Source organism: Osmerus mordax, chromosome 8 (genome assembly GCF_038355195.1).
Source record: "Osmerus mordax isolate fOsmMor3 chromosome 8, fOsmMor3.pri, whole genome shotgun sequence".
Lineage (NCBI taxonomy): Eukaryota > Metazoa > Chordata > Actinopteri > Osmeriformes > Osmeridae > Osmerus > Osmerus mordax.
In genome coordinates, this window is record NC_090057.1 from 14,870,978 (window position 1) to 14,892,289 (window position 21,312).

The following is a 21,312-nucleotide window of genomic DNA, read 5'->3' on the forward strand; positions in this document are numbered from 1 at the left end:
ATCTCAAGTGAAAATTTTGTGGCAAAAAATATAACATAACCGGTGTTTGAATATCTACTCTCGGTTTAGGGAAAATTCCTAATGACGTTGTAAATGCGATTTTCAAAATGGCCTCTGCTGTATTTTTTAGTCCGTAGTACTTTGGGGACATATGTGGTCAGAAGACTTTCCAGAGAACAAATGTTTCCCAACTCCTTCTGAGTAAACTATCAGCATCTACACAAAATAATATCCTGTACCACTACCACCCTGTGCGTACAAGTTCATAAAAACATGCTGTAGTGAGAACAATGCTTAATCAGTCAAATTGTCCTTGTGAGGTCAATCTAAGATAAATCCGAGGTCCAGTCGTTTTGTTGAGTGGTGCACAATTCGCAAAGACTATTAAGTGCCTAACGCATAATCTCAACTCTGAATATGGCCCCTTCAAAAGGACTTTTTCACTTATGAGAATAGAATGTCTGTCAGTAGAACGAAGAGTTGTTTCAGTATTCATTATTATCTTTGATCCAAGAGTGTTAAAACTTGACGTTATGGATGATGTGTGGTTTCATAGAAAGAGCTGTGACCACTAAGGGTTCCAGTAGTATGATGTTGACGAGTGGTTCTTGACTACATGCGCCTACCCCAAAGCCACTCCTCTGTACTGGAGAATTGAACCCGGAAACTTGGTGCTTGAAACACCTTGCTCCAAACAACCAACCAAGCCATCATACTAGAGTAAAGACTGAGGGGAGTAGTAGGCCCAATGGCCAACTCACTAGATCACAAAGAAACAATCCATACTTAAGTCCTGTCAAAAATAGCAGACAGTGACATGACAGTGACATGCGAATACCTCTCTGGTTTTCTACCTGACAACAGTGATTATTATTTGTGTGATATGTGTTATTATTATTATTATTATTATTGTATGTAAGCCTTGATTCCAATAAACACTTGAGTAAGATGAAACCCTCTTGAACAGAATCTCCCACTGGTACCACTACATGTTGACACAGTGGGTCAGATGAACTGTAGCATGTGTTGTTGTTATAATTAAAATGATATATGTTTTTAGTCGTGTGTCTCTTGCAGTTTTTCCTTTGTGTGCATTGGAGACTGACAAGTGGTTTTGCAGAATTCAGGTCCCTTGAGAACAGGCCTTTGCGAGAATGTATTATGAATGTCCGTGTGCTGTGCTTCGGAGTGGCATGTCTGCGATAATCTTCTCACAGCAGCAGCTGTGTGTGTGTGTGTGTGTGTGCGTGCGTGCGCAATGGGTATGCAAGGATTTACAGCGGATTTAGCAAATTAATCCGTAATTTCTCATCTATGCTGCAGCTCAGGGGAGAAAGGCTAGTTTACTTCCCACTGTAGAGTCAGACACACACACTAGGGTGAGTCCCAATACCCCAAGGTTGAGCCCTCACTATGTGTCCCATCTGCTGAAACGGTATCCTGTCGGTGAGTTCAAGTTCAGCTCCTTCATTCCTTTCAAACAGATCAGATCCCCAGAGTGGAAGGCAGGGTAGGCAGAGCAATAGAGGGAAGAAAAAGAGAGAGGAAGAGATACCGTGAGAGTATTAGGATTCCTCCACCATCTCTCCTACAGCTGAGTCATCTGATCTGAGTGTCTACCCTGACAGTGTGTGTGCGGGTACGTGTGTGTGTGCCGTGATGTTCCAGTGATCGCCCTGCCAGAGCAGGGAACCACTTTCATCCCAGAACAAAGCTGCATCAGAGACTTTGGTTGTGTCAGCAAAGCATTACCAGCTCAAGAACCTGACTGGGGTACAAACGTCTGAGATTCTCTTTCTCGCTCTCTCTCTCTCTCTCTCTCACACACACACACACACACACACGCACACACATACACAAGATGCCTTTTAATCCACCCCTTGAGTGGTCTAAATCAGAAATCTATGGGTACAACCCAATAGTTTAAATTATACTGCTTTCCTTAACTAGTAATGTTTTGGCAGGCTAGAGATCGAAGGATAGGTGAAAATAACATTGGAGTACTTCTATTAACAATTAAACGGCACCTGCTGTTCCACTCAGAGAAGGAAGGGGAGGGAAGGATCTGGAGGGAACTAGAAGGTAGTGTCTTCAGATGGTTCACAAAGAGAATTTTTTCAGATTATATTGTATAAAGTATAGGATTAGAATTAAGGCCCTCAACCTTTGCTTTGTGTGGCTGAGCTAGGTGACCCAGATACACACCTTTCCCACAAAGTAAACACATTTAAACAAAGCTAACATTGTAAGCACTTCAACACCACTATGTTGGTGGGTATCCAAACCAACTTAAAAGGTCTCAAAATTGCAGCTGCGTTCTGTCCGGAATGCAACCGCAAAGAATCATTTCAACCCGCGCTCTCTCTCACACACACTAATTTAATTGTGTAACAAGGTTAACCAGCAACTATGTACTTTGACGTCCAACTATTTTAATCCAATATTGGGACAGAGATACAGAAACTTTGTGTTCTTGCTCCAAGTTTATATATAGTGAAACTGCCTGTCATTTACAACAGTTCTCAGTAATATCGAAATAAAATCATCATCTTTATTTATATCAACATCTCAGCAGTAACTTCCATTCAGATATGAATGCATCGTTCTGCATAAAAATAAAAGTGTTTACCATCTAAAAAAACAAAACAAAATGTCTTGTCCCTTTTTGCCATTCATACTATACATTAAAGCACAATATCAGCCGCTAAAAAATTAAACACAATTACAGAGTAAATGTAAACATCTCAGGTGTTCATTGTCTACTGAGAGACCAAAGTTACAGCTGAAAGAAGAGTCCGTTCCAGTTCTCCCAAAGTCTCACTTGTTCAAATGAGAACAGAATGATATGACACAGTCAGTTGATTAGGTGGAGGATTGTTGCTGCTTCCTTATGATTGTGTGTATCTACATGTGTCTTTTCCTTGATGTGTCTGTGTGCACAAGTGCTGGCAGAAAGTTCTGGTTCAGGGACAGAGGCAAAATCGGGCAAGGAGGGGCAGGTGGTCCGACGAGTGATGCTCATTGGGCAGCCCTTTGACCTTCATCAATTCGGATTGTCCGACCAATCCCAGTCGACCTAGGAGATGCAGGCCCCGCCCATCAGGAAGTGGAGCTGCCTTACTGTGTTCTGTGAAGAACAGACACAGTTAAATTTGATAACGTCAAGCTGGTGTGTGTGGGTGTGTGATGAGTGGACCACAGTGCCCCTTTAGTGTCAGTCCATAGGCTGTACTGCAGCAGAACACACAACAAGTCACATGATATAGGCTACCACAAAAGAGCAGTGGCAGATGATGTCATGAGATGTGTATTTGTCTGTGTGTGTGGCTTGTAACACCACATCCCCAGGTCAAGGTGTGTAGCGACTGCTACAGTAGTACACTGTGTGTGTGTGTGTGTGTGTGTGTGTGTATACCAGGGAGTCAGGTGGCTGAGCGGTGAGGGAATCGGGCTAGTAATCCGAAGGTTGCCAGTTCGATTCCCGGTCATGCCAACTGACGTTGTGTCCTTGGGCAAGGCACTTCACCCTGCTTGCCTCGGGGGAATGTCCCTGTACTTACTGTAAGTCGCTCTGGATAAATGACTAAATGTAAATGTACCTGTGTGCGCGGCCACGTCTCCTGCTCCAGGGGTGTACAGGATGTAGTCCACAGTGATGGAGGTGCGTGAGTGGCTGGTGGTGATCTCAGGCCTCCCATCATGCACTAGGTGGGAGTATGCCGAGGACAGGAGGAGGGAGTGTTCTATGCTGGGGGGAAAGGCTGGGGGGGGAGGCTGCCCCACTGCTGCTGGATCTGGGAGCAGAGATTTCAGAACAGACAGACACCAGAGACATTAGAACACATAGAGAACCGGCACCAGATACATTAGAACACATAGAGGGCAGAGATATTAGAATGCAGGGAGAGAGCGTCAATATACATAAGAACACAGGAAAGAGAACAGAGACACCAGAGAGGAGAGACATTAGAACAGACCCTCATCTACATCTAGGAGCAGACCAGAGATAACAGACCCCAAGAGAGGAGAGACCAGAGGCCATGTGTCCATGGGTTTGTATTACCTGGACTGGACTGTGTCTGGTACTGGCACTGCCGGTTGATCCCCAGGCTGGGGGGCCAGATGGGGGCAGAGAGGACACGCTGGCCCCTGGGGTTCTCCTCCTGTCCTGACACCTTCACAGGGGAGGTCATGGATGAGCCATCGCACAAACAAACACAGTACTTTGATGTCTACATACATTCTGCAAGAGAAGCCTGATGCAGAAACTGTATTATGCCATGTTCTACCCAAATGAACATAAAATGGAAATGGAAACACATTAAAATGTAAATTCAGGTTTAGACACCGGACACCTTTATGGTAGGGTAAATGTTGTGTGGGAGCTGTAGTTAAGTTTTGGGGATGACCCTAAATAAGGGCATAGTTATTTTTACATTGGTTATAGGTAAGGTTGTGGAGTAGGGTGTCGCACATCCCACCTTGGTTGTTAAGCTTACAAGATAGCGGTGTAGCTATTTTGACCTTGGCTGTAGGTAAGGGTAGATGTAATTAAACCCACCCTGGCTGTAGATAAGGGTAGGGGGTAGTTAAACTCACCCAGGCTGTAGGCAAGCCTTCGTACTCCAGACAACCCTGTCTGAGGAAGGAGTAGAGGGGAGACCAGGGGACTGAATTCAAATCTCCACAAAGCACCACTGGACATGGCGTACCATCAGGCAGGTGGGCGAGGCGTCCGATCTCAGCCAATAGCAGGGCAGTTTGGGCCAGCTTGATGTCGCCACGGCGGGGGTTGTACAGCAGGTGGGTATTGGCCACGCACAGGCAGGAGGAGGGCTGTGATTGGTCGGTGCCACCTGCCGGCCGCAGTAACAGGATCAGGCCCACGTTGTCTCTGTCCAGGAGAGAGACCCCGGGTCGGAGGTACTCCACAGCGTGACGGGAGAGAAGAGAGAAGCTGTCTCTCTTGAAGGCCACGGCGCAACCGTCTGGCTTGCCGCCAGTTCGACGCTTGTACTCACACCAGTAACCTGGACAGACACACACACATCCATTTGAGAAAAAAAAGCCTCTGGAAAGGATAACTCATCACCTTCAAAACAGAGAACCACAAGTCACTGTTTGGACAAATAAGAATGTCACCAAAACAGTTTCCATACGGATGGTCCTATGGCTCCCTCTTGTGGTTCTATGGTTCTATCTTGCCGTCACTACATGAGCTCTGTTCTAGTCCAGTCGTACAGTAGCAGAGCAGGGAGAGGCGTACCGTACCCCGGGCCTGCAGAGCAGGTCTGATCTGCTCCTCATAGTGGTTGTGTTGCACCTCCTGGAGACACAGGATCTAGACACAGAACACCAGAATGACACAGACATTAGTGACACAGACAAGTCTGGCTGGAGAACTAGGGAGCCTACTACACACACACACACACCGAAACCTTACATCGGCGTCGTAGAGCTGCAGTTCTCGGAGCAAGTTGGGCAAGCGGAAGGCCCAGCTCAGGACTGAATCTGTGCAATGGCGGTACAGGTAGGCGTTGTCTTGGAGAAGGTCCTGGGACAAGATGTTATAGGTGAGCACAGAGAACTCACACCTCTGTTGGTTGGAAGATTGCTGGGGTTCGTAGAAGGAGCTGAACTCCTCCCAACCCCTGTATAAAGCTGTAGAGAGAAAGAAAGAAAAAGAAGAGCAAGATTGCAATGAGAGAAAAAGAATGAGAGGTAAAGAGATGGTGGTTTGATATGCACAAAGAGAAAGATAAGGGCTGATGCTACACCTGGCTAAAATACAGTGTCCTATCCTACAGAGAGCTATCCACCTCATACAAAACAATGACTATACGGTCTCTTTGTAGACTGGACTTACGTGCTGTCAATTTTGTTGGCATCTGTGGGCCGGCGCTGGTATTTTGTGGAGGTGGTTCTCTGTTTGCCCCATTCTTAAACCAGTAGTTGGGACTGGTCGTGGAGCTGCGAGTGTGTCGCGAATTCTCTGTTTTGGGGAGGCGCGGCTCGGAACTGTCTCTGGAACCATGGTCCTCCGTACTCCTTCTCCGCTTGTGGGGGGGCGGCTTGTGCGGCGGTTCCTTGTTCGACCTCTCCATCAGTCCGCTAGAGAGGTGGAGGGACCTCTGAGGCAGTGCGAGAAACGTTAACCCCTTCTCTGGGTTACATGTCCAGCTGTGGGGGTGTAGAAGTCGAAAAGCACCGGAGAGGTGTTGTCTGAGGTTTAAAGGTACTGGCCGGGGAGGCCCACCCGGCAAACATAGAGTCCGGGTGAAGTGCAAGGTCCTCCAGCCGTCGTTGAAGGCCGGGGATGGAGGGGACCAGTTGTAACCGAACGAAGTCAAGCGCCGGAGAAACATGAGTCGACTGCGGGATGAAAGGGACATGCGATTCTGTTTGAACGACAGCTAAAAAGGTGGTAGTATAGGATATCTGTCACCAATTTACAAAAGACCATGTTGTAGCAACAGCAGCAGGTAGGCTAGCTAGCTAGACTAGGATAAATAGAAAGCTAGCCTAAGTACACGCTAAAGATAGCTGGTTTAGCAAGATAACTTACATCGAGTCTTCATTTGGACTGGCATAGTATCTAGCTAACTAGATTACCGCGTCGATACAAAAAAACATAAGCAAAAACAATCACCAACAAAACTTTAAAAATATCCTGATGCTGAAGTCTTTCCAGTCCAATCGTCAATGTTAAGCGCCAAGATCCTTTGTAGTTCTTTAACGTTAAAGCGTTCAACACAAGTATTGTGTAAAGACTGGAGAAAAACTACATCCTCCAGCTGTGTAACATAAGGGGGCCGATGCAGGTCATAAATGTTAAAAGGAGGACATCGAAAATGTCACTTTGAGAATAGAATATCTTATTCAAACATTTGTTAACTAAACATTTATTTTTAAAACGATTTGAAATCGTCAGGGTTATATATCATCCACATAGTTAAAATTCCACCGAAATTCCACCCTTAATCCAAGGGCGATTAAGTTCCGAGCTAGCTACTACATACAGTACCTGCGCTCGATACCGGTTCCAACCGAAATAACTCGCAAAAGGTTTTTGTGCGTTATTGACTATGACATGTCAAGCGCCTCCGTCTTCCAGGTTCTTCGCCTTTGTGCAGTCTGATCAATAGCTGGCCTCTGCACTTCAAAACGCATGAATGTGGAGTCACCGCTTTGTCTCTGCGGTCTAAGGGTTCTGGGGCTGTAGAAAATGGGTTGTTACACTCGTGCCATCAGCATCTGATGAAATATTTAAACAACTAAACGTTCAATAATTAAACTTTACAATCACATTAATTGCTTGTAGTGAACGTGGCAGGGATAGGCTACAGGTATATCGATTATTTAATTATGAAGGTAAGAAGACATTCACTTGCCATATTCTATTTGATTTCCAGTACAATATGGAATATTGTATATATGCAATACCAGCAGATAGGTCAGTGTGTGCTATCTGCATTTGTCAGGTAATTTGTCAGGTCACTGCAATCATTTGTAAATAAAACCACCATTTCAATAACATGAAATGAATATTCTTCAAAAAAAAATCACAAATCCCAAAATGGATATCAAAATCAGTCATTATAGACCTCCCTGAACCTCCTATTCCAAATGGCCCCATAGCAGCGCTTTTCTACTGTGTCAGACTTTTGAAGCATCAACTGCTGGATAAGATGTAGTTAAGTATCTTCATCAGGGATTCCAGGGCTTCAGTGACAGACATGGAAACGTTTGAAACAGTGTGCTGCTCGTTGACACCTCTCTTTCTCTACAGAGTGGGGAGGTGGTAGATCTGATGTCCTGTCTCTGAGGAGCTTTGGCTACGGCTCCCAGACGTCCAGACCGTCTGACCACAGCTCAGGGATTAAACCCCAGAGATCTCCACACACCAGATTAAACACTGAACCTGCACACAACAGGGAACAACAAGGACCGGTACGTAGACTACCAGATTATCTGCTCCGGTACAATTGTTGTTCCAAAGCATCAGGTATGTGAAAAAGTTACATAATAGATTTTGATGATTTGAATGTCTCTTCTCTTTCCAGATCCCAACTTCTGTGATGCCTGCCCTGAATTCACATCACAACCTTCAGAGACTTCATACAGGTGATGGTTCATTTCTATGGAATCAGGGGTATTCTTAATCTTGTTCTCTGTATTTTTACCATGAAGGTAATAATCACTGTTGTCCTGTGTCCCCCCAGGCTCCAGTGCCCCCATGCAGGTGTGTTCCAGTGCAGGTTGACAGGTCTGGCCTTTCAGATGGAGGGAGAGGGGGAAGTACTATACAGAACTGTCCAAAGGAATGAAGGTCTGCTGCACTCCACAGGCCAGACCCCTGCAGGATCCCGGTTCAACATCAGCTGTCCTCAGGGCTCTGTCTGTCAGCTGCACCTCCCACACTGTGAGATTCTCTTTGGTGAGAGAATCAGTAATACTCGGTTACCCATGTAGCGGGATGTGGTTGTTTAAAAATATATATATTTGATCGATTTCTAATCAAGTATTAAGTTCTCGGGGCACCACCTCGATATTGGCTTGGGGAGATTGAGGAAATTATTATGATGTTTCCTAGTTATTATGCAATGATCAGAATTCCTGAAGGAATTAATTTGTGTAGAGCAGATCATATAACGTGAGGGAATAGATTACGTTATTCAAAATTATACACAATGATTTATTGAAGTAAATGGAAATATAATGAACTGTACTGGAAATATTTGTTATTGGTTTTAGTAAGAGTATGATAGGCTAACAAATGAAACAAAACAAACAACGAATCAGATGAAAAGAGCGGGAAAGGGGAGGAGAATCAGGCCTTGTCTAATAACGGGAATGGTGTAGTGGTAAACTAACGAGGGTTAGTTTTAGGTGTAGTCTAATCAAACACACACAATATACTGTACATTACTTCATACCAATGTCACAAGTAAGATAGCTAGTCGCATTTACTTTTGCCGGTGTGTTGAAGTTGTGGGTCGAAAGCTGAGTCTGTTTAAGTCTTGGCTGTAGTTTAAACAAATATGTGTAATTCGATCAAGGGTCCTTTTGTCAAAGTATTCCTTTCAATCTGCGGTGAGACTGAGATCGCAGTAATGTCACAATTAGAATTGCGTTTGGGTATTTCTGAAGAATCGTTCAGGTAGTGTTGCAATCACTAATCTTGTTGAATCCCACGAGAAGCTTGGCGATATCCTTTTGAATGCCTGTCTGGTGTCACTGGACTCGCGGTATCAATGGACTCAATGAGTGATTGTTGGTTGTTGGTTTTCATAATCCGAATGAAGGTGGAGTGTCTTGATGCGGTAAGATAGTTCATTGGTCAGTTCCTTGTGGAGGAGGTGTCATAAGGCAAAGTCGGGTGTTCTTGTTCTAATGTAGTCTGCAACTGACCAACTGAGGTACTCAGATTATCATCGTGTTTACGGTTTGACTCTGTGCTACACCCTTCTCAGCTCTGAAATACCTCCTTGTCTGTGGCTCATGTCAATGGTGATAATGTGGAGCTTTTGCCTCCCCTGAGGGTGACTGACACACATGTGGTGGTGAACATCACAGACCTGTCCCTATGGGGCCTGATGAGACGGTTCATACCCTTCCTCACCATCAGGGGGCAGGTGCTGCCCTTCCACCATCACAAGTCTCTCTTTTGAACCTGGTTGTTTCACCACACAACGTTCCACTCCAGGAGGTACAGTCCTTCCAACACACCCAAAACACATCAGTATATCAGTTGCTATGGTGGTCCAGTTTACCTTGTGCCAAAAAGCAGTGAAAAGTATGAATTTAAAGTGGTTGAATAAGATAATCCTTTATTAGATAAGATAAAGCCAAGAGAATGAAATGTATTGTCATGTTGGAGGTGGAGAGGATGCAGAGATTGAGCTCCTACATAGCTCTGTGTTCAGACTGCACACTCTCGTGCGGAAGTCTACAGTCTCTGTTGTAATATGGTGGAGGGAGATACGGTATGATCCAACTTAAGGTAAACTCATACCTCATAATACTCTTGTCTGACGATGTCACATTAGGCTCAAAACAACCTTTATATTATCTGAGTTTGTTTTCTTATTAATTTCCCTTTAAACATTCGTACCTAATTATCCACTGGCCTAGGCTCGTCAAAACCAGACAGATGGTTATGAACAGTTCAGATTTAACTGTTAACAATGCTCTCATCTGTGTTTCAGCGTGTTCAGATCCACTGGAACTACGGTCCAAACTACCACCCCGACTTCCAGGTGTTTCTGAGCTCTGACACAGAGAAGGTGAGGCTGAGGCTTCTGGAAACAGGGGGAGACGGAGAGGAGGTGTGGGCAGCATGTGTTCCACTAACAGGTACAGGACATCCTAAGGGTCCACATACAGGCTTCTGTTTCTGAAGTATTTTACTGAGGTTAATGATTGGCAGTAACATCCACCAACCTGATGCCAAAATCAGTCCCACTCACAAAGATATTTGAATAGAAGGAAGCCCCACCGACGCAAGCTCTGACTGTAAAGAGAACTGTCATTTTGATCAGATAGTGCGGCATGCAATACACGACCAGCATCCCAGGGTTCAAAAAAGGGTCATGCTTCCTGTGTTTGGTGTTTCATGTTTTTTTCCTTATGGAGGGTTTAAAGGAGACTTTAAGCTTTTCATGAATGTATCATGTTTGATTATGTGGCAATGCATTCATGGAAGAAAGTTACATACAAAACCATTTTTCTGAAAGTGTCCCACTTTACCTGTATTCACCCATATCATTTAAGTAATTATCAGGGTAAGGAGAGATTCACTTGTCATATTTTATTTGATTTCCAGTAAAATACAACAGCAGATCGGTGTGTGTGCTGTCTGCATTTAGCTGTCAGGTCACTGCAATCATATGTATGCAACCACCATTTCAATAAAATGAAATGAAAATTATGAAACCTTATTTTCAGAAATCCAAAAATGGATATCAAAATCAGTCATTTGATCTCCCTTAACCTCATATTCCAAATGGCCCCATAACAATGCTTCTCTACTGTGTCAGACTTCTGAACCATCAATCGCTGGATAAGATGTAGTTAGGTTATCTTCAACAGGGATTCCAGGGCTTCAGTGACAGACATGGAAGCGTTTGAAACAGTGTGCTGCTCGTTGACACCAAGCACAGTTCCTGACATCTCATGAGTATCTCTGTAAAATAGGAGAACAATAGAGAAGAAGAAAGTCAACCTAATCCTCTTCACTTTTCTCTTCCCCTCTCTCTCTTTCTCTCTGTGTCTCTCTCTCAATTTCTCCCACTCTTCCTCTCCAAGCTCTTGGTTACAGTAGCTTTCTAGGCACAACAGTTGTAGTTCTGCTGTAGTGCTTAAAGAAACTGCATCTCCCAGAGTGCCGCGGTGCAACGGTGGCAACAAAAGTTCAAAAGCCAGAGGTCATGAGAAGGGCACCTCCCATCTCTGGGTGTAGGCAGAGAGTTCACAGGGGCTGATGACCAGCATACGACTGCTGTCCAGGCCGTCCAGAGCCATCTCACTGTCCAGACAGAAGTGGGAGGCCAGGTGTTCCAGATGGGTCCCAGACTTTTGCCAGCGCTGTATTAGCAAACAACAATAAAGAATGTCAGTATCAACAACAAAATGAAATGAGCTATATGGACAAAACAAAAATCAATGGTCAAGGCACGGTGACAAATCTCTGGTCAAAAACTGAGTTCAAATGTCTTTATGGTACGCAAAGCCTGGATTCCTTTAAAATTCCTTCAATGTTGATTTTCACCACAAGATGGCACTCTAGTCTCAATCTCTGGCCAGGGTCGGCAAAAAGTTTCACAATCTTATTTGTCCTCCTGTACTCTTCCTGCGAAATTCATTAGCATTTTAACACAACAACAGGATATTAACAAGACAACAAGGACAATACTTTCCCATTCTCTACAACACCAGTCAGTTGTTAGAGAGTGTGCCTGTGTGTGTTGAGAAGGGCCACACTGCTGAGGCGTATCACGCCTGTATCTGTCAGGGCGGATATGAGACCTACAGACAGAGAGACAGCCTTTGTCTGCAGGTCTTTAGAGGCGGAGAGAAGAAACAAGCCTTCAAGATCAAAGGACTGCAACACTCCAGTTGGCTCAATGACACGCTTCCTCTTTTGTGCCGCGGTGATGGGGGTGTGCACTTTTTAATTGAAAAGAGGAAGAACAAATAATTAAACGCTAAACCAATTAATATTCAGATCCCATGGAGCCCCAAAAGTCGTTACTGCCCACCCCCCCATCTCTCTTTCTCTGCCTTTCCTCTCCCACTCATGCTCTCTTTTATCACTCCTCTCTGTCTCACCCACACTCTTGTCCTTCCCTTTACAATGTATTGTACATATGTATATGTACAGTATATAATGTTAAATATATATGTGTGTTTGTGTATTTAGGCAGCCTAAAGGTCTCCCGAGGGGAGCTCTAATTAGCTATCAATGCTATTTTCCCCTCTACCAGCTATTGGTGGAACATGTAGCTCTGGGAGCTTTATTAGACAGGTAGGTGTTTGTATTTGTGTGTGACTGTGTGTGTGTGTTACCTGTATTAGTCTAGTGCTATAACAACTTGCGGGAAATCTTGTTATTATCCAACAACAGTTGTTTTGGAGGTAAGCTTAGCTGTTGTGCCGTCTGTCAGTCACACACTGGATGGTTTCATAGATCAAAGACGTAGTCTCTTCTACTCTCCCCTCCTCTCTCTTCCTATCCCCCTGTTCACTTCTGTTTCATCCCCTGACTTCTCTTTTCTTCCTCTCTGTTCTCCTCTCCTCCCATGGTTTCCAGAGCACATCATTATCACCAGAAATGATTCATCCACTCCTCAGCCTCTTAACAAAACAATGTAAACAACAAAACAACAACACATAATCTTGCTGCTCAAAACAACCACCCACACACAGGCACACGCGCGCACGCACAGCAGGGGGGAGACGGTCTGACCACAATCAGGTTAATCAGTTCCACTTAGCATTAGAGTGCTCCCCGACAGAGATACAGAGATGTACACACACTACCTGAACGTTAAGAACAGAACATATTCAGCCAGACACTTTTCCTGCTGAACATTGGTCCCGTTTAACTCCTTGAGGTATCATGTCAAATCAGAAACCCTTACAGTCTATTACCTGGAAACAGCATCAGTAACATGCAGGTCCAGTAACAACTCTCCTAGGTTTTCCCTATACTAGTGCCTGTCCTATCACCAGGAAGTGGACGTGTGGAGGAGCAGGGTGATTTATGGCTCACTAAATTGCCAGAGGTGCTTGTTTGTTGCAGGGGGTTGCTGGATAGGTCTGCAGGTAAGCAATTGTGTGTGCGGAGGGTAGATGCTTGTTTGTGTGTGTGTGAGCGGTTATGAGTGTATGCATGTGCGCATAATTTTGGCCTGCCCCTGTGTGGGAGAATGCATTGTTGTGTTTTGTTTTGTGTGTTTGTGTGTTACCTCATGGTTTGTGTGTGTGTGTGTCTGTGTGTGTGTGTGTGAGGGTGGGTGTTCAGCCTCATGGAGAGTGATACCTGTTTTCCGTCGCCCATGTTGCAGGGCATGAGCTGCACCTGGGAGGCGGGAAAGGTGGTGGAGAGAGCCAGGCAGTGTTGCTGCTGCCGGATCTGCTGTCCGTGTGTGTAGATCCACTCCTGACACACATGAATCATACATGAAACACACACAAGTTACATATGGCGTACACTTCAACAACACAGGAATACTTCTACATCATAATGACACATTCATAATATCTTAACATGAACACATTCCCAATTGCACATAATAGCACATTCCTAATGGCACAGACCTAGCACATTAAATATAACACTCCTAATGACACAGACCTAACACATTAAAAATAATACATTCCTAAAGACACATCCATAATAAAGCATACAAAATAACATATTCCACAGAACACATTCATTGTACATGAACAATACTGAAATAACATCCATAAACCATTAGCAAACCGGAGTAACACAGGATGAATGAATGAATGAAAGAGTGAGTGTGTGTTGGAGTGTAACTGTAACCCCTCCCCCATACAAGTGTAACCTCCATGTGACAGACAGGCAGACCACTATACCGGACCGGATGGTCACAGTTCCTTTACCAAAATTCTTCGACACAAGCAGAAAAATGTCTCTGGAGCACAGCACACAGACTCACGCACACATACACATACAAAGCAGGGCACACACAAGAGCCCTGCACACACCAATGCCCACGCCTTCGGTGCATCTGTCTGAGGGAGTGGACGCATTCTGGAGGAACATTCCATACATCATGAAATAATAAGAGTGTGTCTCCAGAGGAACTTGGCTGGGGAATATTACTGAGCTGGCAAACTTTAGACTGACACACACGCACACACACACCCACACACAGGACACAGTAAACACACAGCCCATCCAATATACTCCAATTTTGAAAGATGACCAAACCAGCGGCTAAAAACGTAACATAATGCCCGTAACCAGACCCAGAACAACGAGATGCAATTAAAAAACATCATTAAATTATTCACTGATGGGCCCGGAGTTTCTACAGTGGAGTGGCAGACACATGCATTCATGGCTATTTATGAAACCGGTCCAAATAGAGCCTGGGGCCTGCTTTCACATGCCCTCCTTGCTGTGAGTGTGTGTGTGTTGCTCTGCACTCTCACTTTACAGTTATTGGTTCTTCCTTCCCTCAAGGACGAACTATAAAGCATCTGTGTCTTCACCACACACACCAAAGGAATCTGTGTGTGTGTCCATGTTACACTGGTAGTTGCGCTTACCAATACCTACAGCCTGCAACCTTGGAAACTGTCCAAGGTTTTAGTTGGAATATGAGTACATATGCCACTTTATGGCTGTGTGGAGTATCAAATGTATGTATTCAAATACATTTGTTATGTGTCTGAATGTCTTTCAAATCCCATCAAGGGATGCTTTACTACAGTATAATCCTCCACCAGTTATGAGGGCAGTATAGGGAAGCTACAAGCTTAGCAGGGAGGTTTACAAAAAAGAGACTAGCAGCCTAGCAGGCCACTGTATAGTGCAGGAGAGACTAGAAGCCTAGCAGGCCACTGTATAGAGCAGGGGAGACTAGCAGCCTATGCTACTGTATAAAGCAGGAGAGACTATCAGCCTATGCCACTGTATAGAACAAGAGAGACCCGTAGCCTAGCAGGCCACTGTATAGAGCAGGGGAGACATGTCCAGTAATGAGCATTTTCCTACAGAAATATAGATGAAGGAAGAGGACCTCAGATGTCAGATAACTGAAGGTGGGCCATGTTGAGTCAGTCAGACACACACACACACACCTGGCTGAGTGTTTACCACCCCAGGAGACTAAAAGACAAGGGTAGAAAAGGTCAAACACAGCCCTAGTCCCAGCCACACCCTAGGCAGATAGACAAGACACTACTTAGAGATACTGTATGTACAGCTCAGTGGATAGAGCACTTGACTGCAAATCAAAAGGTTACAAGTTCAATTCCTCTTCTGTGTGTAATTTTGGATAAAAGCTTGTGCTATAGGAATTAATTGTGTTGGTTTAGACTCCTGGGATGCAGTGCTGTGGGCTTGTTTTTCAGTCAGGTGTTGGACCAGTAGGAAGCAAGGGAAGAGTGTTGAGACACATCCCAACCCTGACTGTCTCCTGGTACAGGGAAGGAGGACAGAAAAGGGCAGCTTCACAACCCAGTCAGATAGGATTAAACTGGATGGCTATAACTCTAATTAGACAGCAGTAGTGGTGCCTTTCCTTGTGGGTGTCTCTGTTCATTATAATCTATCACATACCTGTGCTCCACAGAGCATGGTGACGGAACATTCTATAATCTAGAATACTGAAGCGGGTCTAAAGAGTCAGTCCTGCACCTTTCACTCATGTTTTAATGGAATTTGATCATACATTATAAATACCTGCCAGAGCTTTGAAGACTTCCGTTCATGCTGCAAGTCGAGGCCCCGTTGGGTTTAGTAGCCAACTTTCAGATAGCTACCTTGACACTAGTTTGTGTTTTTTTCCTTATCAGAATAATTTACAGTTTGCTCATCGACTACTGGCCTTTGTCTACCAATCTGGAGTTCTTCCAGGCTAAGGTATAATCAGCATACTAGACAGAATAATGAGCTTTGTAGGGACAATAATGCACACCCTGCACATCATATTATGTACCACGCACACACACACACTCACAATATATATTTTTTGACACCACAAGCTTTCTGCTGCTGGTGAAAAACTGTTGCAATAAGTGAGTGAATGCAGTTCATTTTCCTCACAAAAGTCGACTAACTAATAGGAACCTTGGAAGCACTGTAATGTTGACACAAACCCTGTAGAACAAAAACCACAGCAAAATACAACAAATACAACAATCATGAAGTAATGTGTTCTGTCATAAGCATTGGTCGCAAGTCTTTAGGCTGAGAGTCCGAGCCAAGCCACAAGTCAGAGTGGAGGCATGAGAGAATCTACTGTCCCTGAGCTGACCCCCTCCCCTCCCTCCTCACCCTCCCCAACCTCCCCCCACCCCATTCCCTGATCAATCTTACACTGACCCAGTCAAGGGAAAGAAAATGGCAGCCCTTTGGACAAATGACCTCTCTAAGCACTTGTCTTGTGGATGATTGGTCTTGATGAGCCCTTAGCCACCTGGTTGAGTATCCCCTCTCGGCTAACGAGAGCTCGGCTCAGGTCTGCAACTCGTCTTCAGGCGACTCCTGTTCCGCCAGAAGGATGAGGAACAGGAAGGGAGGTACATGTGAACCATAGAAAGACTGCAAACCCAATAAACCTTACTTGGACGCTTCAACTCTGACTAGCGTCCTTACAAAGAACAGACCATCTTGGTTTGCTCTATTCTAAGGTGTCAACACAAGGGCGCTACTTTCAGAATTAACATTTGTTTTCACTGTAGAACACCATGTTAAGTTGAATGTACGCGCACTACCTAGAGACAGCATATGTGGCAGCTAAGCTAGGCGTATCAGAGGCGCATCAGGCTGGGTGGATATTCCCCGGAGCGTGTTGATGCTTGTCAGATGGCTTACAGAGAGAAGCACAGACAGCATGACAGGAGCAGGAGGACACAGGCAGGGAGGGATGGGAGAGGAGAGGTGGAAAGGAGAACGAGAGGGGATTAATGGATGTTTTGTTCTGACAGACTCTGCTACAGTGACTAACCAGGACATTTCTAGACTGACAGCCCTCCAGACAGACAGATAGGCAGACAGACAGACAGGCAAATCTGGTTGCATAGACAGACAGACCAGTTCACACAGATAGAGGTCTAACAAACAGCCAGGCAGGCAAATCAAACAGACAGGCATAACAGAAGGCTGGCTAACCAACCAGACAGACAGAGGCAGGCAAGCAGGCCAGACATATCCTTACCCAACCCCCACCCCTCCCATCCGGTGTGTGTATACTGCAGATGGGGAGGGGTGCAGGGGTCCTATACCTGGTTGATGGCAGGTATAGCCTTGGTGCCTATGCACGGTACCAGGGTTAGAACGGGCAGCTCCTGCCCCTCATCCCTCCTGGACTCCAGGCAGTTCTGCCTCTGGCGGATCATGCCCGACTTGGAGTCTGCATCGTCTGGCACCCTGGACCAAACACATGACAGGCGTGTTGAGACGGACAGTATACACCCCATTCCCATGGACAACACGGACAAAGTTACACGTCCATGTTCAGTATTCATAAAGATACAAAAACACTATGGGACACAACAAAGACTGGAAGCCCGTTCCCAATAGCTTCACCCACGATTGTTATTCTCCACACATGAAAATTTTTCTCCCAGATTGATCTAATTCTCTTTAGATTTAAGTTTAGGACTGAACCCCGAGGTCCCATTCAACCCCGGCAATCAGTGGCTGAAGTGGGACTTGAACCAGTAAGACTGCAGATCCACATCACGGCATGGAGTGTCCAAACGTAAAGGTCCCACGGAGGACTACAACTCAGTACAGCCCGCTGGGGCTAAGAGACCTGTATCAGATGAGGTTTTCTGTATCACGAGGTATACTTATCTGAGTCTCCACCTGTTTCTCTCTGCCCCTATCTCTCTTTCTTGGTCTCTCTCACCGTCTCTCTCGATCTGTCTCTGTCTGTCTCTCTCTGCAAATTCCTTCCCGTACTTGATTTTCTTTTCTTGATTTTCTAGTGAGCTCTCCGCACTAATTTCCCAGCGCACTCAGCTTTTCTCCCAGCAATGTTTCTTCTCATCTTAGGAGAGGTTATCTTCAGACCAGGCTGAGGTGAGTTAACCCCCCCCCCCCCCCCTCCCCCCGGGACCGTCCTGTTCATCTCTCGTTCAGTGGGATTAACGCTCCACTTCCTGTGTGTTTCCATTAGGCAGATTGAGCTGAAAATCTCAGTTCTGATGATAAAGCCTCAGGGATTCCAGGCAATCAGGGGAGAAAAACACAGAATGTGAATACAAAAGGGAGTGATTAACATATTTTGAAAGGAATAATGGTGTGTGTGTGTGGTAGTGCGCACATGTGTTTGCGTGTGTGTGTGGTAGTGTGTGTGTGTGTGTAGATATCTGTGAGTGTATGCGTGATTGGATGTCTGTATTTTTTTACGTGGACGTGCGTTCCAGAGTCTCTGTGCGTGCATGTGCACTAACTTGAGTTCGGGATAGACGTTGTCCAGATACCACTTGAAGGTTTTGCACTTCAGCCTCTTGCGCAGGTCCTCCCTGCCTCGGATACTAATGAGACAGGATGGGAGGATCAACAGGAGGATTGGACACTATGCTGCCATGCACTGGGCGCAGGTCAGAGACAGCTTCATACACACACATACACACACACACATACACACCCACACAAAATCTCTCTTGTTCTTTGTGTGTGCATGTTTGAGCATGTGTGAGGACTTGAGCATGTGTCGTAACCTTTGTGTGTTTGTGTGTTTGAGTGTGTGTCTAAACGTGTGTTCGTGCATGTTGGGGCATGTATGTGCATTTGAGCATGTGGACGTGAGTGTGTGTGTGGACGTGAGTGTTTGAATACGTGAGCATGCTTCGACATGTTTGAGCATGTCCATGTGTGCGCGTGTGCGAGTGCGGGACTCACTCTCCGTAGGATTTGCCGCGAGCCGCTGGGCGAGCTGAGTAGTAGAACAGTCTGAATTCATCCATCCACACCTCGGCCGTGCGTCGCGTGTTCCTGCAACATGCAACCACACTGCGTTGCATCACACACGCTACACACACACGTTACCCACGCGCAACACACACGCCACCACACATCTTGTTGTGTGTACTTATCATGAGGTAGGACCTTTGCTTTTTGTTTTTATGCTGTTTCTTTGTATAATGCACCAAGTGGAGTAGCACTCCTAATTTCGTTGTATACGAAGCTATAGAGTGACATTCAAGTCTTTCAATTCAATACAACTCCCTTAACAACACAGAACCTTTCCAAAGGTAGGTGTGTAAGTGTGCATGTGAGCCTTAAAGTGTATGTTTGCAAGAATTTGTCTAGATTGCTTAAGCACATTTTCCAGCTATAATTCACTTTCAAAGCAGTCTCGCTCAACCCCAAACTGGTGAACAAACTCTCACAATAAAAACTGCATGACATGAAATGAACTATCTAAATTGAAACATTCATTTTGACATCTAATGTCCAGGTTTTTCAATACATTTTTTAAATGTATTGTATTTCTTGCAGTGTGTGTGAAAGCAACATGAAAATGACTTACGGTTTTACAAAAAAGAACTCTGCTGTGCTTGTTAGGTTGGATGGATATCAAGTGGATCCAAGTTTAAATAAAACAATCTTAGCAAATGAGAAAAGTTGTGCGATAGTCTGCGAAACCAGGTGTCTTTGTGGTTAGGGTGAGAGTGTGTGTTTGTATTTGACACTTTGTGTGTGGGTGAAAGCATGTGTGAGAGTGTGTGCGGGGTGTAAAATTGACTCATGTATGCATCCAAAATACTTTGCTATAGGTGAGTCAGGTTAATAAACAGTCTCAGATGAGATTCACAACTAGGCTGATTGAAACCAATAAGAACACTAACAGCACACGGTACCAAAGGGAACACATCAAAGCACAGGTTCAACTATTAGCTGGCATTGTTGTTGTAAGGTCACAATGAGCAACCTGCCTCTAATACACGCACACACAAACAACACACACAACACATTAACATGTGCTGCTGTTACACACACACAAATGTGCCCACACAATACCTGTCATAAACATACACCTGCTCTGCCGTCCTAACACACCATACACACCTCAGAGTAATTATTTATTAGCTGTGCAAAACTCTGCTGCACAAACACATTCTGGTGACAGGAATCATTAATTATGCATTGAAGGCTAATGTGGTTTTGTGTAGTAAGTTATACAAAGACTAACAGGCAGTTAGACAGACAGACAGGCCTATAGACTGACAGACAGATAGACATGTCTGTAGACAGACAGACAGACAGACAGACAGACTGATTGACTGACAGACATGCCTGCAGACCGACAGACAGACCAGTACACAGACAGAGACAGACAGACATATAGGCCTGCAGATAGACACACAGACAGACAGACAGACAGGCCTGTAGACTGACTGACAGACAGACAGACCAGTAGACAGACAGACAGACAGAGGGACAGACAGACCAGTAGACAGACTGACAGACAGAAAGACAGAGAAGGGAGGGGGTTGAATCCCTGGTTGAACCTCGAGCATAGGGAGAGGGTGCTTTGCAACAACAACAACAACCATCTTGATAATCAAATTAGAACAGCGTAACTCGTTTTGCATATTTAAATCAGAACTGTGACTTTTAATTAAACATAAACAGATGCCGTTGATAAGAGGACTGCTAAGAAAGAGGGGGCAGTGTGTTTTAATTACAGCAATTATTTGCATAATATTACAAGTGGGGGACACACATACAAGTACCCAAACACGCACAAATGCCCAAACTTGGTAATGACAACAATGGTGTTTTTGTTTAAGAGTTTATAGTTGAGTTTTCCGTATGAGTTTATTGGTGCGTATTTGTTTAGTCTTACTTGATGTATGTGTTGGCATTGCCCTCTGGGAAGATATAGGGGTGTTTCTTCCTGAAGACATGACCCACTCTGCTACAGGGGACAATCTCTAAACTCCCCCCACACATCCAAACCCGGAACGAAATCTCTGCAGAAACAAACAATTCAACAAATAAAGAACTATTCAATAACCGTCCAAGTGTGTGTGTACAGTAGGAGTGAAACCACTTACCATCATAATCCTCCACATTTTCTGTGTAACATCAGGCTG

General features: G+C 44.9%; 2 protein-coding genes across 4 annotated transcripts in view; both read right to left on the reverse strand.

Annotated features, from left to right (window-relative positions):
* Positions 1-2,427: 2,427 nt before the first annotated feature.
* angel2 (angel homolog 2 (Drosophila)) lies at positions 2,428-6,634 on the reverse strand. Of its 2 annotated transcripts, XM_067241064.1 has the most exons (8): positions 6,566-6,634; positions 5,867-6,372; positions 5,444-5,661; positions 5,272-5,341; positions 4,600-5,030; positions 4,064-4,175; positions 3,600-3,794; positions 2,428-3,127 (listed from the first exon to the last, which is right to left on the reverse strand). In XM_067241064.1, exons 2-8 carry the CDS (start codon positions 6,363-6,365, stop codon positions 2,964-2,966), a joined length of 1,689 nt encoding a protein of 562 aa, XP_067097165.1. In that variant the 5' UTR covers positions 6,366-6,372; positions 6,566-6,634; the 3' UTR covers positions 2,428-2,963. The 2 variants fall into 2 exon arrangements, with proteins under 2 accessions (XP_067097165.1, XP_067097164.1); XM_067241063.1 differs by lacking the exon at positions 6,566-6,634 and having other exon boundaries at positions 5,867-6,393.
* Positions 6,635-10,764: 4,130 nt separating this feature from the next.
* The window catches only part of galnt14 (UDP-N-acetyl-alpha-D-galactosamine:polypeptide N-acetylgalactosaminyltransferase 14 (GalNAc-T14)), an 80,125-nt gene continuing 69,577 nt past the window's right edge, over positions 10,765-21,312 (reverse strand). Inside the window, exons 10-15 of one of the 2 annotated variants that reach the window (XM_067241065.1) lie at positions 21,063-21,189; positions 19,112-19,204; positions 18,661-18,744; positions 17,485-17,629; positions 13,544-13,663; positions 10,765-11,586 (exon numbers count right to left, since the gene is read on the reverse strand). In XM_067241065.1, coding sequence (XP_067097166.1) covers positions 11,428-11,586; positions 13,544-13,663; positions 17,485-17,629; positions 18,661-18,744; positions 19,112-19,204; positions 21,063-21,189 — 728 coding nt within the window. In that variant the 3' untranslated portion in view covers positions 10,765-11,427. The remainder of the gene's footprint in view (positions 11,587-13,543; positions 13,664-17,484; positions 17,630-18,660; positions 18,745-19,111; positions 19,205-21,062; positions 21,190-21,312) is intronic. The other variant, XM_067241066.1, reaches the window with a different exon arrangement.

Bases quoted from the DNA above. Each gene is read 5' to 3' on its own strand.
- angel2 (XM_067241063.1), bottom strand. From the start codon at position 6,392: ATGTCCCTTTCATCCCGCAGTCGACTCATGTTTCTCCGGCGCTTGACT. The intron at 5,031-5,271 runs GTACGGTACGCC...GTGTCTGTCCAG, and splicing joins ACCTGCTCTGCAGGCCCGGG to GTTACTGGTGTGAGTACAAG. The intron at 3,795-4,063 runs GTAATACAAACC...CTCTGCTCCCAG, and splicing joins CCAGACACAGTCCAGTCCAG to ATCCAGCAGCAGTGGGGCAG.